Source organism: Salvelinus fontinalis, chromosome 24, assembly GCF_029448725.1.
Source record: "Salvelinus fontinalis isolate EN_2023a chromosome 24, ASM2944872v1, whole genome shotgun sequence".
Classification (NCBI taxonomy): Eukaryota; Metazoa; Chordata; class Actinopteri; order Salmoniformes; family Salmonidae; genus Salvelinus; species Salvelinus fontinalis.
In genome coordinates this window covers 7,714,078-7,733,200 of record NC_074688.1, presented here as the reverse complement: position 1 = coordinate 7,733,200, position 19,123 = coordinate 7,714,078, and the positions used below count along the sequence as shown (strand labels likewise).

The window sequence follows — 19,123 nt, the reverse complement described above, 5'->3', positions numbered from 1 at the left end:
ACATTCAGAGGGAATTTAGGCGAGTTGGACTGCTCCGTATATCTAATAACCCGTCAATCTATTGGTTACGTGACGCGTCTGATTACGCAGCTAACAGGTGGAGCTGTGTGTGCATTTATTCCAATATTTACATAAGCACTTGTTTCACTTGTGGACAAAGCAGGATATTAGTCCGGGTTCTCGTCATTGAAACTTTCTCAGGTCTCTTCCAGTCAAAAGGACAGCAAACGCACCTTTTTTTTTAACTATATTTGACAATATGGCCCTTTATTGGCGTTTTTACTGCTAACCTTTTAATTTGACATATTTTAGTGTTTGTATTTCGTGTGCTTCTCAGCATGAAAACATTTAAAACGACTTTTTATTGAGCAGCCATCATCTTAAAGGAATTAAACAACCCCACACTCGGACCATGAATCAGCATTACTTGGATAAGTTTTTATTACTGTTTCTCCTCAGTTTACAGGTAGGCTATGTTGTACTATATCTATTTTCTATATCTGTTTCAATTTAGGTGCTTAATTTTAAAGAAATGTATCATTTTTCGATGTACATACTATTTTGGTGGCTTTCCTCCTCTCCCTCCACACAGATGGTTTGGGGTTCAGATCATGTGATGTTTCTGAACCCACCAGCTGAGCCAGTGCCTGGCTACTCTCTGAAAGTGTTGTACTCCTGTTCTAAACCAGCTGTGGTGCTGGTGGAGTGTCTGGTGTCTTATGACACTGGAGTAAGCTCCACAGTATTCCAGAGACACTGGAGCTGTGAGCCGGGTCCGGACCGGATTAGGACTCTGCTACTGAGCCTCCCTGACTGGCTGGTGTACCAGCCTGACTGGGTTGTGCCTGACACTCAGTGGGTGCTCAGTGGCATGCTGCGTGCCTCAGTCAGTGAGCAGGAATCTGAGGACAGTTACAGGTCAGGCCAGGCCACTGCGGTGGTCAGCTTGCAGCCCACGTCCCCTCTCAGTCGCCCCATGAAGCAGCATCAACTCTGCCCTGGCTGGGCTACACAGATGCTGTGGTTAACCCGCAGGACCACCACCTCACAATGCCCTGTGGAACAAGGTAATTACTGTAGTGTAGAGTTAGTTAGAAAAATGTCAGTCCACAATGATACAATAGTTGACAATACAAAGTAAAGATTTTAAAAACGACATTGTGGACCACTCAAATAGAGCATTGAGACACTAAAAGCAGTCATAGTCAAACAAGGTATAGTAGTGTAAGACATCTATTAATTTTCAACATATTTAGTCTATAAACTATAACAAACTTCATACAAACCTTTATATCCTAGCATTTCTCATTTTATCACCAAATAATCTCCCATTCAGAGACAGTCCATTTGTTGTCGTCCATGTATGCCTCAACTGGAGAGAACTTTGGCATCACCAAGACTTTAAATGCCTATAGCAACGAGGTCCTGGAGTACTTGCGACTCCAAGATATTTCTTTTCCATGGTAAGACCACTAGCTACATAGTCTATGTGCCTGCTAAAAGACGTGGGCTTCATGTTGGGGATATTAACATAGGATAATATTTGATACTTTTATTCTCTCCTGTTGCCAGGTGTGTGTTCTCCATCTGGGTGTTCCTGACCCAATCCTGCCAGGAAAACTTGTGTTCCGTTTTTCACCACATAGACAATCAAAATAACTATGCCACTCCCAATTTGTTCCTTAAAAGATCAGGTAACATTGCTCTTCTATCCTCACTTCTCAAATGGCCAGATGCATTATTATACCAGTATAATGCCTATTCCTTAGTTATAACGTGTTCTGCAGGCCAGCTGCATGTCCAGATGCATGGGGAGACTGGGAGATCCTCAGCGTTCCTTTGCCCGTTCCAGGTGCCCCTGGCCCAGTGGTGCCACATCAACGTGGAGCTGCGTGGCAGAATGGTCAGTATTAACCCCATACCCACAGCAGACAGGAGATCAGTGTTTCGGGAGTCTAACCAGTAATGTCTCTTCTTCTCACTCTTCTTCTGGATTCTTTTTAGGTGGATGTCACCATGGTGTGCATTGATGGGCAGCAACGTTTGGTTCATACTGCAGAACACATGTAAGGATGAACACAGAACAAAAGAAAGAAACCTATAGCACAGGGGTGTGCAATTCTAGTCCTCGAGGGCCTGATTGGTGTCACAGTTTTGCCCCAGCCCCAGCTAACACACCTGACTCCAATAATCACCTAATCATGATCTTCAGTTTAGAATGCATTTTGATTAATCAGCTGTGTTTGCTAGGGTTGGAGAAAAAGTGTGACACCAATCAGGCCCTCGAGGACTGGAGTTGCCCACCCCTGCTATAGCATGTCAGCATCATTTTGAATATGGAACTGGTTTCCTACAGGTTCAGAGATCCTATACACCTGGATGACACGGAGGGCTACTTTGTGGTCAGTGGAGGTCAATTTATGAGAGGAATTGAAGGTTATTATGGACCGTTGGTGTACTATCGAAACAGAATACCTGAGGTCAGGCCGGTAAGAATCACAGTCAGACGCATCCAAATCCATCTGTAATTCAACAAAACATGTTACACCTGTATTAATTGGTCTCCCGCAGTCGGAAGTCATTGTTCCAGACCCTATTAGGATTCTGAATTTGACTGGATGGCTACAGTCCTGTCAGGAATTTCAGTTGGAGCTTCATGTCAAAATGACTGGATATTTACTGAGAGCCAGAGAGAAACAAGAGTCTGGTAATGACTTGTAATATCCACTAGATGGCATGATGGTGTATAAAATATTCAGTGGCTCACAAACTCCATCCAAACTGAAACTACCTCTGTTTTCCAGAGAACTGTATGGATGCTTATCATAAGTGGACATTAAAATGTCATTTAGCTGTGACACCACACTGTGAACCCTGGGAGGCACCCAATGCCCCTCAAAGACGCTATGCAGTTCATCTGGCAAAGATACTGGCCGCCAAGCATGGTAAGAGCTGGTCATAATAATACTCTTCTACAATTATTTTAACCTACGAAGGTGTTCCACCAGTTAACACCATCAACACCATTTAATGAGGATGTTGCAATCTCTCTAATGTTATTGTTTATACTGTATACCCAGGTGGCAGAAAGGTTGATCTGGCATCAGTGGGAAGGGCTCTCTACTCCTTGTCTCTGCGTAAGCTGCGTCAAGAGAGCACTGGATTCACTGCAGTAGTTAACAAGATAATGACCCTTCTGCTGCAAGCTGGCTGTCTGGGGAACAACAGAGCTCTACACCTGTCATCAGTGCTCTACAGCAGTGGTGTAGGAGTGGAGAGGCAGCCCAATAAGGTGGGTGGATGAGTGTGTGTATTCAGGTGTATGTTGTCATGTCTATGGCCAGGAGTTTTTCATGGTCAGGAGAAACTCCAGACCTCCTATTTGTACTTTGCATGTCTCTTATTCCCCTCATCCTCCAGGCATGGCTACTGTCCCTGCTGTCAGCCCAGAAGGACTGGAGACTGGCCTTGCTGCGTCTGGGGCACCTGCACCAGCTAGGTGAGCATGGCATCCCCCCAGACTCTGACCTGGCCTATGCCTACTACTCTAACATCGCCAAGCAGACATCCTCCGACCATCACAACCCCTCACCTCAGCAGGTAGGCCCTTGTGCCTGAAGCAAGATCATCTCAGTCTGTGCAAGTATTGTACAATCCTAAAACATGTTATTTAATGGAACTGCTCCTCATCTAGTATGTCTGTTTTGTAGATGTTTGTAGAATCTATTTACCTGAACAATGAGGAAGTGCTTCGGTTCCAAACCAATGAAAACCATGATATCTTTCACTGGTTAAAACTCCAGGCTCGCAATGGAGCCGCAGATGCAGAGGTACTATACATCTGTCTGATTGTTTTCAGTATTAAACATAATCTCAATAAATCTTTTGTGATAATGGTTAAACTGCTCTTCTATAGCAAGCTGTGGCCCGTATGCTGTTCTGGGGCCAGCAGGGCGTGTCTCCAGACATCCAGACTGCTGTGAGACACTATGAGAGAGGAGCTGTCCGTCTGGGGGACCCAGTGTCCATGTATGACTATGCCATAGTCCTCATGCAGGTCGGAGGTCAATTACTCAGTTTGATGACACAGTCAGTCTCTATAGTCATTCTAAGTTCAATTTTAGTAATGTCTAGCCTATTTTGACAATACCATCATTACGTTTAAGGGCCAAGGAGTCAAGAAAGACATTCCAAGGGCAGTCACTTTCCTGAAGAAAGCAGTAGAGCAGGTTGGTCAAAATTATGTTCAGGACTTTATAATTTTGCATGGGCTGTAGGACTACAATGACGCCTTCAAAATTGCTCATCATACCATTCGATCCCACAGGGTTTCACGCCAGCGATCAACGCCCTTGGCTGGTACTATGAGCAGTTTGAGAAAGATTACCAGCGGGCAGTGCAGCTGTGGGAACAGGCTGATAAACAAGGAAGCGCAGATGCTGCTATGAATCTGGGTGTCATGTACTCCCAAGGCCTGTATCCTGGGAAAGCTGCAGACAAGGTCAGGTCGACTGTCAGTATACCCTGTGGTCTCCTACGTAGCTTACACACTGACCTATTGGACTGTATCTATTGGACTGAGATAATGAACCAACAGTGTTTTGTCTCTCCCAGTTCATGGCCTATACCTACTACCTGAAGTCTGCCCAAAGAGGAAACATAGATGGCTCCATTCAGCTGGCTGATGTGTGGACCACAGGGATCCCTGGCCGAGTCAAGAGGCGTCCAGCAGATGCTCTATTGTTAGTCTCTAAATTCATTAGTTCTTTTTAATGAATCTGATTAAAACATTACTTTGCATTGCTTGCCAATCACTCTGTTTTTACCACAGATGGGTTAAGTGGGCAGCTGAGCACAACGGACACCTTGGAATGGTCCTCAGGAAGGCCTTGGATTCCTATTTTAAAGGGGATAGGTGACCATCTCTCTTGTTAGAACATTACATGATAACACTAATTTGTAATGTTTATTATTGTATGAACCTAATGTCTCTACTGTTTTACAGCTTAATGGCCTTGTTGTATTACATGATGGCAGCTGAGTCAGGATTTGCAGCCGCCCAGTTCAATGTGGCTTACCTATGTGAACAAAACCCTGTGAGTTTGATTGGTGGAACTTGTTTCCACTGTGATGATACAGTATATCAATGCATAACTTTAACTATACTGAACAAAAATATAAAACGCACCATGCGAAAAGATTTAATATAAGGAAATCAGTCAATTGAAATACATTTATTAGGCCCTAGTCTATGGATTTCACATGACTGGGAATACAGATATGCATTGGGTTTACAGATACCTTAAAAAAAAGGTGACATGTCATACAGCGTGACACATCTCCTTTGCATCGAGTTGATCAGGCTGTAGATTGTGGTCTGTGGAATGTTGTCCCACTCCTTTTCAATGGCTGTGCGAAGTTTCTGGATATTGCCGGGAACTGGAACACGCTGTTTTACACGTCGAACCAGAGCATCCCAAACATGCTCAATGGGTGACATGTCTAGTGAGTATGCAAGCCATGGAAGAACTGGGACATTTTCAGCTTCCAGGAATTGTGTACAGATCCTTACGACATGGGGCCGTGCATTATCATGCTGAAACATAAGGTGATGGCGGCGGATGAATGGCACGACAATGGGCCTCAGGATCTCGTCACAATATCTCTGTGCTTTCAAATTGCCATCATAAAAATGCAATTGTATTTGTTGTCTGTAGCTTATACCTGCCCATAACATAACCCCACCGCTACCATGTGGCACTCTGTTCACAACGTTGTCATCAGCAAACCACTCGCCCACAGGATGCCATACACCCTTGTCTGCCATCTGCATGGCACAGTTGAAACCAGCATTCATCTTCCCAAGCGTGCCAGTGGCCCTCGAAGGTGAGCATTTGCCCACTGAAGTTGGTTTACGACATTGAACTGCAGTCAGGTCAAGACCCTGGCGAGGACAACGAGCACGCGGATGAGCTTCTCTGAGACAGTTTCGGACAGTTTGTGCAGAAATTCTTCAGTTGTGCAAACCCACACTTTCATCAGCTGTCCGGGTGGCTGGTCTCAGGTGAAGAAGCTGGATGTGAAGTTCCTGGGCTGCGGTTGTGAGGCTGGTTGGACGTACTGCTGAATTCTCTGCAACATGGACTTGGCTTATGGCAGAGAAATTCACATTAAATTATATGTCAACAACTCTGGTGGGAATTGCTGCAGTCAGCATGCTAATTTCACGCTCCTTCAAAACTTGAGACATCTGTGGCATTGTGTTGTGTGACAACTGCACATTTTAGAGTGGCCTTTTGTTGACCCCAGCACAAAGTGCACCTGGGTAAAGGTCATGCTGTTTAATCAGCTTCTTGATATGCCACACCTGTCAGGTGGATGGATTATCTTGGCATAGGAGAAATGCTCACTAACAGGGATGTACACAATTTGTGCACAACATTTGAGAGAATTTGGAACATGTGCATATGGAACATTTCTGGGATCTTTTATTTTAGCTCATGAAACATCGGACCAACACTTTTCATTTTGCATTTTTATTTTTATTCAGTATATATAAATACGTGACACATGTAGTTATAACTGACCTTTCCAATAGGGAGGTTTCCTGGATCCCACTTTTGCAGTGCAGTGTATGAGGAGACACTACAACCTGACCAGCCAGGCACAAGATCCTGATCCCTATGGTGAATTGTCTTTGACATATACAGTCTGCATTGGCTCCGTCGTTGCACTTTTCTCAGAGAGATTGTTTTAATATTACCTCCATCCATCCTCTTCAGCCCTTATCAGGATGGGTGACCTGCTGTATGAAGGACATGGGCGGAGACCAAGAGATGTGGCAGCAGCAGCAGAGATGTACAAACAGGCAGCACTAAGGAGTGACCCTCAGGTATGCCAGCCATGTTACATACGTGTGATGTCATTGCCATCTCATTAAAGAAATGCCTTCCCACTCGAATGCAACCTTTGTGTGCGCATGTGTGTGTGTGTGTGTGTGTGTGTCTCCGCATGCTTTTTCTCACAGGGCTGGTACAGTCTTGGTGTGCTTGTTCAAGAGGAACAGGGGTTACCGTTGTCCGTCCTGTCTGAACTGGGTCTGACACAGCATTACATGGCAGATAACACTGAGCTGGCGACTACACTTTACCGCAGGTATGTACTGTGGTACTGTACACCATTTACAACAGGAGAATGCCATGCACACTACCTGAGGATATGATGGTATATCAGTGGCGGTCGGTGCCGTTAAGATTTGGGAGGACGATCATTTTTTTTAGGATCATGGCCTTATTTCTGTTACAGCATATTGGATGACTGTCATTCATATTTTATTCACCCAGTTCAATTTAACATCGATAGGTTTAGACTACTACATAATATTCTAATTTTCCCTATACCCATCATGAGGTTGCTACAACCTAGCCTATGAATGAAAGTTTACAACGTAGGTGCGCACAAGTCAAGATACATTTTAGTAATCAAGGTGACAGACATTGAAACATTCAATACTGCCTTACACAATCTTGCCTGCATCTAGCTGATATAAGGTGTAATCATTAGTCCAAGAGTTGCAAACGAGAGTTTGTATTGGAAGAATTCAGGTATGTTTATCCCCGCTTCGTTCCGTTTGCTTCCGTTTAAGAAACCTTTTTCAACCGAATCGGCGGAATGAATACACCCCTGATCACATGCAAACACAGTTCACTTTCATAGCAGCCATATCATTGTATAATACCTTCTCGCATCTACAAGCTCTCTCACCTTTTCCCTTCGCTTGTGGACATCAGTGCACAACACATCAGCTATCTGTGTGTTGTGCACAGAAAATCTTTAACCTTTATATCAAAACTGCTAACCGCTACACACAGCCTTCATCATTGTCACCATATTAGCTAACATCAAGTCAACAACATAGCTACCAGAACTAACACGTTAGTAAATCCACTACTATCATGCAGTACAGTGTATAGTTAGCAAGCAGTTTAGCAGTTACACTGCTGGCAATAAATTAATAAAACCAAAAGCTTACCTTGACTTGGAGGAGTTAGCCATAGCCAGCTAGGTAACATAGCATCTCTCTCTGTTTGAGCTGGGTGTTTGCATAGGCTAAACTAACTAGCTAGCTGCATTTGCTAGCTAAGTAAGTGTAAAAAAAAATATCTCTCTCTCGCGCTTCTCCTTCATTTTTGAATAAATGAATTTGTTCAAAACTGTTTAACTATTGTCTTGCTCTCTCTGAGTCAACTACTCACCACATTTTAAGTAGTACTAGCTAGCTGTAGCTTATGCCTTCAATACTTGATTCATTCTCTAATGCTTTGATTGGGTGGACAACATGTCAGTTCCTGCTGCAAGAGCTCTGATAGGCTGGAGGACATCCTCCGGAAGTTGTCATAATTGCTGTGTAAATCTATGAGAACCATGAGCAACCTTGGTTTTGTATTGAAGTCAATGTACCCAGAGGAGGATGGAAACCAGCTGTCCTCCAGCTACACCATGGTGCTACCCTACTGTTGAGGCTACTGTAGACATTCATTTCAAAACAGTGTGTTTTAATCAATTATTTAGTGACAATAATATATTTAGTATAGTTTTATCTAAAAAGGATAACTTTTATAATGTTTCACTATTTTAATTTTTATGAAATTCACTGAGGAGGATGGTCCTCCCCTTATCCAGTCTGGTATATTATTATCAACTGGTTAGGCTGTTCTCACTGTACAATTCCTATACTTTTCCATAGGTGCAGAGACTCCAACAGCACAGCAGAGTCCTACTTACCCTGCAGCATTGCCCTATTCCATGCCTATCTGCAGTCTTTCCAAAAGGACTACAGTGCTACTATCAAGGTATGTATGATGTTTGAACATTGAACTTGTAGTATTCCACATAGGTACAGTATGCCATGAACGTTGATATTGGGCTGTCTTCTCTCTCTCAGGTCTCTGGTACTGTGGTCATGGCAGTTGCAGTTCCACCAATCCTCTTCATCATCCTCCGTGTTCTGAGGGGGCGTGGCATCATGTCTTATTATCACTAGGACCAGGAGACCCATCAGCCTATCAGCACTATGAGGAAGAAGACTTGATTGTATCGGGAGCAAAAACTTTTTCACCGATTTTTTTTTATTTATTTGACTGATTTTGTTTTTATAGCTAAAGGTAAATTGTTTTTTGTGTTTTTATCTTTGTTTTATCTGGAATGAAGATAGCACAATTTCTTAAACTGAATGTATAAAGGTATTTCAATGTTCTGTATGATCATGGTTTACAAAACTGTCTATTGATTGAGCAGTATTAATAAAGCAAACTGATTTGAAAAATCATTATCTTCTACTGACTGGGGCTCCAGTGTAGAACAGATCATCCAGGGGGTGGGGATTGACTAGCACCGTGGTGTCCCTGAACAGAGTCATTTTCCAGGCCCATGGAGAACCGTGCTGTGGGCCTCTTGGCTCCTGGTAATGAATGGCTGGTAATGCCCCAGGGGTTCACCAGGCCTGGCACAAACAGCAGGTGAACAGCAAGTTGTCACCTGTACACAGACAAACTGGAGACTGGAAAGCACACAGGTAGTTACCCCTCTAAATGAAACAACATGAAATGACTGAATCATGAGCTGGGCCAGTTGTCTGTTATTAGAGTGTGGTCTGTGGTAACGTCACAGTCAAACCTGTCAATACATTCATAAGCAGGGTGTACATTACTCTGTGTACCACATGTTTTCTCATACCAGAGTTCTCTGTATAGAGATGTTAAGGTACAGTAAATGTAAATACTACATGATACTGATGATCAGGTTATTCATGTAATTATTTGATTGTTTTTTCTACTCATAAACATGCTTTTGCTAATTGCTACATTTTTATGACATGCATAATCAGTCCCCCCCCCAAAAAAAGTTATCCCAGGTGTGTTAGATTTTACTCTGAATTTGGCAACTTACATAAGCAAGCATAACTGTTTTAAATATTTACAGCAGGCTATACACTGAGTGGACAAAACATTAGGAACCCATTCCTAATATTGAGTTGCACTCCCTTTTGCCCTCAGAACAGCCTCAATTTGTCGGACTCTACAAGGTGTTGAAAGGATTCCACAGGGAAGCTGGCCCATGGTACCGCCAATGCTTCCCACGTTGGCTGGATGTCCTTTGGGTGGTGGACTGTTGAACGTGAAAAACCCAGCAGCGTTGCAGCTCTTGACACATTCAAACCCGTGCGCCTGGCACCTACTACCATACCCCGTTCAAAGTTACTTAAATATTTTGTCTTGTACATTCACCCTCTGAATGGCACACATGCACAATCCATGTCTCAATTGTCTCAAGGCTTAAAAATCATTCTTTAACCTGTCTCCTCCCCTTCATATACACTGATTGAAGTGGATTTAACAACGGCATCAATAAGGGATCATAGCTTTCACCTGGATTCACCTGGATTCATCTGGTCTCCCCTTCATCTACACTGATTGAAGTGGATTTAACAAGTGACATCAATAAGGGATCACAGCTTTCCCCTGGATTACCTGGTCAGTCTGTGTCATGGAAAGAGCCGTCTGTGTTATGGAATGTTTTGTATACACAGGCAAAGGCCTGTGACTAAGATTCCCTAGTGAGATAAGCTGATATGACGGCTTGGTGGGCAAAGGTCCACCAAGCCATCATATCAGCTTATCTCACTAGGGAATCTTCCCTATCATTGTTAGTAACCAATATCTACTGTTTGTTATGCATTTCTGTGATTATTTAGTTGGTTAATAAATAAATTATTAAGCCAATTGGTGTATGGATGATTCATGGTTTAGGCTGGGTTCGTGCAGATAACCAACAATTTACGACGTTTGGAATGAGACTGACGGTAAAGAATAATTAAGGTAAAGAATAATTAATTAATAGAAGACTAATTGATCAGATATTAAATTATCGGAAGATTTATATTCAGAAAATTATGTTTGCAATCTAAAACTTTTCCATGGTTTCCCGACTTCCTAGTTAATTTAATTTACATGATTAGTTTAATCACGTAATAATAATTACAGAGCATTGATTTGATAAAATAACAGTCTTTAATGATGCCAAAGACACGCCAAAACCAACAAGTGGGGTGACTGCCTTTTGACTGAGAACAAATTATATAGCCTATTATTGTGCCTTTAATTTACTATCCATAACACAATCCAATAAGCAGGACATGTTTGTGCTGAGAGAAATACATCCCAGTGCCCAAAATGAGCCAGAGATCTGCTAATATGATTCCATTGGAGGAATGTTGCGGGCCTCATTGATATTTGAAGAAACAGCACCTTGTATTTTACTGCTCTGTCACAAAAGCAATTTCCACATGTATTAGTTTGAATTTAAAGTGCATACTCAAATGAAACCCCCATGGATTTGGAGATAAAGTTTCCATGGGAGGCTGGGCCCAGTGAGCCACCATTTAGGACACAATGAAAAGTAGGCAGCCTGGCTGTTAAAACATGAGGCACAACTGTCTTCCCTTCAGCTGCCATATTAATCAATTGACCATGACCTTCTGACACATTTTTGCAGCCTAATTTTGAGAAGTACACCGCGTGTCTTCCGGAGCGTGGCATGTTAATTACGCTGATGGACTCCAGTGGACTTTCCAGAGTGCCCGGAGGAAGCTGGAGCGCCGGCCGGGCTGAGAGGCACTACCTTCACAATTCAAATGAGAGACGCTGTGTCAGCCTTTGACAGGTATACATTTCATTCACTGTATAAATCTGCTCATAATATACAATAATACAAAAAACATGCTTTTGTCCTGTGCTTATATTTTACTGCTCAAGCAAGATACATTTGCCATGTCATGGAAGTAGATTTACTGCACAGATAACGGCAACAGGTTCAGCAATAATACAGCAATACTACTACACTACGTACAGTATTCAGTTCTTTTTGGCAGTCAGTTAACCTTTGTCCTGGGAACATCCACAGTCTGTGTGTTATCATAACTGCCACAAATGACCAGCAGACAAACAGACAGAGGTAGCATTGATGGTCAAGACACACTTCATTCACACTAGACATACTGAAGTTCAATATGTGCTGTACACGGTAGCTGCACCAGACCACATGCTATATTTCGACAGTATTTTACCTGAAGATATTGGAGAGAAATAGTTGGACTTTAACTCCCATTAACTTCACAGCAGGACAGGTTAATTTGTGGTCAGAAGCTGGGGAGCCAAAATGTGAATAAATGAATGGCAAAGAAGCCATGCAGTTTAATGGAGGGAGACCAGAATCAAATCAGTTTAATTAAGTCTGGTGAGATGACAGAGGCTTTTACTCCACTTGGATTGGATTACCAGAAATGCAACCCTCCTATGGCAATGTGCATTATCAAGGCAATTTCTCTCCCACTCACTCTCTTTCTTCCCTCTCTCCCCTCTCCTTCCCCCTCTGCCTACCTCCCTCCCTCTCTCTTTGCTGTACTTGGGCAACGGGAGAGCGCTTTACCGGTTGTGTGTGTGCAGGAGAGGCAGAGAGAATGAACTCCAAGCTCTGTCAGGCAGAACGAGAGTCCTGATTCTCTCTCAGGCTTGTGGGATATACAGCAGTGACACAGTCCTGTGGTGCCACAGAACCCACAGATCCAGGTAAGACAAATGTGTGTGTGTGTGTGTTTGTAAGGATGTACTGTATATAACTTGTTTACCACCGTAGGGTAGGCTCATGGTTACCCTCTCTGGATAGGTCTGTATTAGTAGGAACGTTGGAAGCATTGGAGAGAACGAGAATCATTTTCAGTCCTCAAATGCCACTGCTTTTCTCTTAAATTAGATATTGATTTATTGAAGAACTGTTCAGTTGGAGACAAGTACTTTGTTTGTGATATTTTGCTAGATGTATAAATTTGGGTTGATTAATACCTGTTTAGGGCATCAAAATCAGTCAACAGTGTTTTGAGTCAGGACTGTCATTGTTACTGCCATATGTTTGTGTTTGTACAATTTAAACATAATCTCTGCTTTATTTCAGTCAAGTTTATTTTGACTGTCCTTTATTGTCCAACCTGATACAGTGACTTTGGAAAGTCTTCAGACCCCTTGACTTTTTCCACATTTTGTTGTGTCACAGCCTTATTCTAAAATGGAATAAATAAATAAAAATCCTCAGCAATCTACATACAATACCCCATAATGACAAAGTGAAAACAGGGTTTTAGAAATGTTTAGAAATGTATTAAATATAAAAACCATAAATACCTTATTTACCTAAGTATTCAGACACTTTGCTATGAGACTCGAAATTGACCTCAGGTGCATCTTGTTTCCATTAATCATCCTTGAGATGTTTCTACAACTTGATTGGAGTCCACCTGTGGTAAATTCAATTGATTGGACATGATTTGGAAAGGCACACACCTGTCTATATAAGGTCCCACAGTTGACAATGCAGGTCAGAGCAAAACCAAGCCATGTGGTTGAAGGAATTGTCCATAGAGCGCCGAGACTGCAGCATTGAAGGTCCCCAAGAACACAGTGGCCAACGTCATTCTTAAATGGAAGAAGTTTGGAACCACCAAGACTCTTCCTAGAGCTGGCCGCCCAGCCAAACTGAGCAGTCTGGGGAGAAGGGCCTTGGTCAGGGATGTGACCAAGAACCCAATGGTCACTGTGACAGAGCCCTACAGTTAGGAGAAGGACAACCATCTCTGCAGCACTCCACCAATCAGGCCGTTATGTTAGAGTGGCCAGCTGGAAGCCACTCCTCAGTAAAAGGCACATAACAGCCTGCTTGGAGTTTGCAAAAAGGCACCTAAAGACTCTCAGACCATGAGAAACAAGATTCTCTGGTCTGATGAAACTAAGATTGAACTCTTTGGCCTGAATGCCAAGTGTCAAGTCTGGAGAAAACCTGGCACCATCCATACGGTGAAGCATGGTGGTGGCAGCATCTGTGCTGTGGGAGCACCTGTGCTGTGGGGATGTTTTTCAGCGGCAGGAACTGGGAGACTAGTCAGGATCGAGGCAAAGATGAACGGAGCAAAGTACAGAGATCCTTCATGAAAACCTGCTCCAGATCGCTCAGAACCTCAGACTGGGGCGAAGGTTTACTTTCCAACAGGACAACAACCCTAAGCACACAGCCAAGACAACACAGGAGTGGCTTCGGGACAGGTCTCTGAATGTCCATGAGTGGCCCAGCCAGAGCTCGGACTTGAACCCGATTGAACATTTCTGAAGACCTGAAAATAGCTGTGTAGCAACGCTCCCCATCCAACCTGATAGAGGTTGAGAGGATCTGCAGAGGAGAATGGAAGAAACTTCCCAAATACAGGTGTGCCAAGCTTGTAGCGTCATGTCCAAGAAGAATCGAGGCTGTAATCGCTGCCAAAGGTGCTCCAACAAAGTACTGAGTAAAGGGTCTGAATACTTTTGTAAATGTGTTTATTTTTTGTATTTTTTATAACTTATCAAAAATTATTGATGAGGAAAAAATACAGTTAAATACATTTTAGAATAAGGCTGTAATGTAACAAAATGTCAAACAAGTCAAGGGGTCTGAATATTTTCTGAATGCACTTTACCAATAGAGCTATACCCACACCACCACCATGTTAATCTCTACAGTAAGCAGTGATTTATTTGGCTTTACCTTACCTTTTATTAGGTCAATTACATAATCAATGCCAATGTATGGTTTTTGTAAAAGCTAACTTGAATTTGGTGCTGAAGCAATGCCTCCCACTATGTTTAATGGCATGCCGATACCGAGAGGCCACTGAGGGAATGGGAGGTAGAATATTTCTAGTCGCGGCATGGAACACTTTTTAATCACCTCACCTCCACTGAGAAAGCCATAATTGGTTTGTGACAATGTTACCCTGTAAAAGCTTTTTTTTTTATCTCCGGCCCCCTGCTTTTTAGTTTGATCATGGCATTCTGTGCTTCAGCACAAGATAGCGATGTTGGATGTGTGAGACAGCTTGCTGAATATTTTGCATAGAGTGAACGCAGTATGCTTTTCACAGACTTATTTTGTCCTCAGTGGCACAGGAGGGCTCCTGCATAATTGCATTTTGACAGTGTGTCTGACAGCACCGCTGTCTGTACCTTACCCATGGCCAGAGTAGATTCTACACCTTACCCATGGCCAGAGTAGATTCTACACCTTACCCATGGCCAGAGTAGAATCTACACCTTACCCATGGCCAGAGTAGATTCTACACCTTACCCATGGCCAGAGTAGATTCACCACCTTACCCGTGGCCAGAGTAGAATCTACACCTTACCCATGGCCAGAGTAGATTCACCACCTTACCCATGGCCAGAGTAGATTCTACACCTTACCCATGGCCAGAGTAGATTCACCACCTTACCCATGGCCAGAGTAGATTCTACACCTTACCCATGGCCAGAGTAGATTCACCACCTTACCCATGGCCAGAGTAGATTCACCACCTTACCCGTGGCCAGAGTAGATTCACCACCTTACCCGTGGCCAGAGTAGATTCACCACCTTACCCATGGCCAGAGTAGATTCTACACCTTACCCATGGCCAGAGTAGATTCACCACCTTACCCGTGGCCAGAGTAGATTCACCACCTTACCCGTGGCCAGAGTAGATTCACCACCTTACCCATGGCCAGAGTAGATTCTACACCTTACCCATGGCCAGAGTAGATTCACCACCTTACCCGTGGCCAGAGTAGATTCACCACCTTACCCGTGGCCAGAGTAGATTCACCACCTTACCCGTGGCCAGAGTAGATTCACCACCTTACCCGTGGCCAGAGTAGATTCACCACCTTACCCATGGCCAGAGTAGATTCACCACCTTACCCATGGCCAGAGTAGATTCACCACCTTACCCGTGGCCAGAGTAGATTCACCACCTTACCCATGGCCAGAGTAGATTCACCACCTTACCCATGGCCAGAGTAGATTCACCACCTTACCCGTGGCCAGAGTAGATTCACCACCTTACCCATGGCCAGAGTAGATTCACCACCTTACCCGTGGCCAGAGTAGATTCACCACCTTACCCATGGCCAGAGTAGATTCACCACCTTACCCATGGCCAGAGTAGATTCACCACCTTACCCATGGCCAGAGTAGATTAACCACCTTACCCATGGCCAGAGTAGAATCTACACCTTACCCATGGCCAGAGTAGATTCACCACCTTACCCGTGGCCAGAGTAGATTCACCACCTTGCCCATGGCCAGAGTAGATGATTCACCACCTTGCCCATGGCCAGAGTAGTGGTGTGTCTTACCCATGGCCAGAGTAGTGGTGTGTCTTATCCATGGCAGGAGTAGTGGTGTGTCTTACCCATGGCCAGAGTAGTGGTGTGTCTTACCCATGGCCAGAGTAGTGGTGTGTCTTACCCACAACAAAAGTAAGAGCCTCATATTGGAAATGTGGATTCAGGACCTTGGACAGTTCCTCTTTAGCAGTTCTCCATTTCTATTAGAACAGATGATGGAGAACCCCTTCGTGTGTTTTTTCAGCACTGCTGTTCCATGAGAGTGGGTTGGGGGAGAGTAATATATAACAGATTGCTGCATTACCACGTTGTGGTATGTTGCTCTTCCAGGAGGCAGGCAGGCAGGCAGAGGAATAACACAATCCTAATACTTGCGTTCTAAATAATAGGCTTTATGGGATTGCAAAATATAACTTTTTTTAGTATGTGACACTTTGAAAGTTGAGAATGTTATAAATGCTAGGATGCTATACTCATTTAGTTTTTTCCTCTAGTAGAATTTATTGCATGCTTTTTAGGAAGAGAAGTGTTTTTTCATCTTGTCGAATTCGCTGCACGCTATTGAGGAAGATAATTGTTTTTTAATCTATTAGAATTCGCTGCACGCTATTGAGAAAGAGAATTGTATTTTCATCTCATAGAATTTACTGCGTGCTATTGAGGAAGTAGTTTTTTCACAAGTAGAATTTGATGCATGCTATTGAGGAAGATATTTGCTTTTTTCATCTAGTAGAATTCGCTGCAAGCTATTGAGGGAGGTCATGTTTTTTTCATTGAGTCGAATTCGCTGCAGGCTATTGAGGAAGATAATTGTCTTTTCATCTAGGAGAATTAGCTGCATGCTACTGAGTAAGATAGTTGTTTTTTAATCTAGTAGAATTTGTTGCCTGCTACTGAGGAAGATAATTGTTTTTTCATCTAGTAGAATTTGAATCACTCTATTGGGGAAGATAATTGTTTTTTCATCTAGTAGAATTCGAATCACTCTATTGAGGAAGTGTCACGTTCCTGACCTATTTATGTTAGTTTGTTATGTGTGTTAGTTGGTCAGGACGTGAGTTTGGGTGGGCATTCTATGTTTTCTGTTTCTGTGTTGGTTTTGGGTTGCCTGGTATGGCTTTTAATTAGAGGCAGGTGTTTGGCGTTCCTCTAATTAAGAGTCATATTTAGGTAGGCGTTGTCACAGTGTTCGTTGTGGGTGATTGTCTTCCGTGTCTGTGTAATTGTTTGCACCATACGGGACTGTTACGGTTTGTTCGGTTTGTGTAGTCTAATTGTCCTATTCGTGCGTTCTTCTTGTTTTATGTAAGTTCGTCGTATAGGTCTGTCTACACCGTTTGTTGTTTTTTGTTAGTTTATACAAGTTCGTGTCTATGTTAAACGTTTGTAGCCTGTGTGTGCACATCGTTTATTTAGCTTCACGATCGTTTTCTTGTTTTGTTAAATAAATATGTGTTCAAACTTCGCTGCGCCTTGGTTCCCTCAATACTCCTCCTCTTCCGAAGATGAAGAGGAGGAGGACCGCCGTTACAGAATCACCCACCAAATCTCCAGAACCAAGCAGCGGAGTAAATGGAGTAAGGGACAGGAAAAGGAGGAATGGACTTGGGACGATATATTGGACGGGAAAGGTTGCTACACATGGGAGGAGATCCTGGCTGGTAGGGATCGCCTCCCATGGGAACAGCTGGAGGCACTGAGGAGAGCAGAGGCTACCGGAGAGAGGAACCGGAGTTATGAGGGAACACGTCTGGCACGGAATCCAAAAAGCCCGTGAGTAATACCCAAAAATCTCTTGAGGGAGGGGGCTAAGAGGTAGTGGGCCAAGGGCAGGTAGGAGACCTGCGCCTACTTCCCAGGCTTACCGTGGTGAGCGGGAGTATGGGCAGGCGCCGTGTTACGCAGTAGAGCGCACGATGTCTCCTGTACGAGTGCATAGCCCAGTGCGGGTTATTCCACCTCCCCGCACTGGTAGGGCTAGATTGGGTATTGAGCCAGGTGTCATGAGGCCGGCTCAACGCGTCTGGTCTCCAGTGCGTCTCCTCGGGCCGGCATACATGGCACCTGCCTTACGCATGGTTTCCCCGGTTCGCCTACATAGGCCGGTGCGGGTTATTCCACCTCCCTGCACTGGTCGGGCGACCGGGAGCATTCAACCAGGTAAGGTTGGGCAGGCTCAATGCTCAAGAGTGCCAGTATGCCTCCACGGTCCGGTATTTCCAGCGCTACCTCCCCGCCCCAGCCTAGTACCTACAGTGCCTACACTACGCACTAGGCTACCAGTGCGTCTCCTGAGCCCTGTTCCTCCTCCACGCACTCTCCCTGTAGTGCGTGTATCCAGTTCGGTGCCTCCAGTTCCGGCACCACGCACTAAGCCTCCTGTGCGTCTCCAGAGCCCTGTACACACTGTTTCTTCTCCCCCTACTAATCCTGATGTGCTTGTCCTCAGCCCGGTGTCACCAGTGCCGGTACCACGCACCAGGTATAGAGTGGGCTTTGAGAGTACAGTGTGCCCTGTCCCTGCTCCCCGCACTAGTATGAAGGTGCGTGTCCTTAGCCCGGTGCCTCCAGTTCCGGCACCACGCACCAGGTCTACAGTGTGCCTTATCCGGCCAGAGCCATCCGTCTCCCCAGCGCCATCTGAGCCATCCGTCTCCCCAGCGCCATCTGAGCCATCCGTCTCCCCAGCGCCATCTGAGCCATCCGTCTCCCCAGCGCCATCTGAGCCATCCGTCTCCCCAGCGCCGTCTGAGCCATCCGTCTGCAATGAGCCTGCAAAGCCGCCCGTCTGCCATGAGCCTACAGAGCCGTCCGCCAGACAGGAGCCGCTAGAGCCGCCCGTCAGACAGGATCCGCCAGAGCCGCCCGTCAGACAGGAT

At 44.4% G+C, this 19,123-nt stretch overlaps 1 protein-coding gene across 1 annotated transcript; it reads left to right on the top strand.

The window, feature by feature from the left end:
- The first annotated feature begins 406 nt into the window (after nt 1-406).
- On the top strand, nt 407-9,325 carry LOC129821867 (protein sel-1 homolog 3). The gene is made up of 23 exons (XM_055879575.1): nt 407-466; nt 593-1,067; nt 1,337-1,463; nt 1,573-1,694; nt 1,788-1,903; nt 2,005-2,066; nt 2,357-2,489; nt 2,572-2,707; nt 2,805-2,945; nt 3,081-3,292; nt 3,421-3,600; nt 3,711-3,830; nt 3,917-4,057; nt 4,167-4,229; nt 4,328-4,501; nt 4,615-4,742; nt 4,832-4,915; nt 5,006-5,096; nt 6,599-6,686; nt 6,783-6,892; nt 7,028-7,155; nt 8,747-8,852; nt 8,945-9,325. Exons 1-23 carry the CDS (start codon nt 413-415, stop codon nt 9,041-9,043), a joined length of 3,090 nt encoding a protein of 1,029 aa, XP_055735550.1. The 5' UTR covers nt 407-412; the 3' UTR covers nt 9,044-9,325.
- Nucleotides 9,326-19,123: the final 9,798 nt, after the last annotated feature.

Bases quoted from the DNA above. Each gene is read 5' to 3' on its own strand.
- LOC129821867 (XM_055879575.1), top strand. From the start codon at position 413: ATGAATCAGCATTACTTGGATAAGTTTTTATTACTGTTTCTCCTCAGT. The intron at 4,230-4,327 runs GTTGGTCAAAAT...TCGATCCCACAG, and splicing joins TGAAGAAAGCAGTAGAGCAG to GGTTTCACGCCAGCGATCAA. The intron at 6,687-6,782 runs GTGAATTGTCTT...CATCCTCTTCAG, and splicing joins ACAAGATCCTGATCCCTATG to CCCTTATCAGGATGGGTGAC.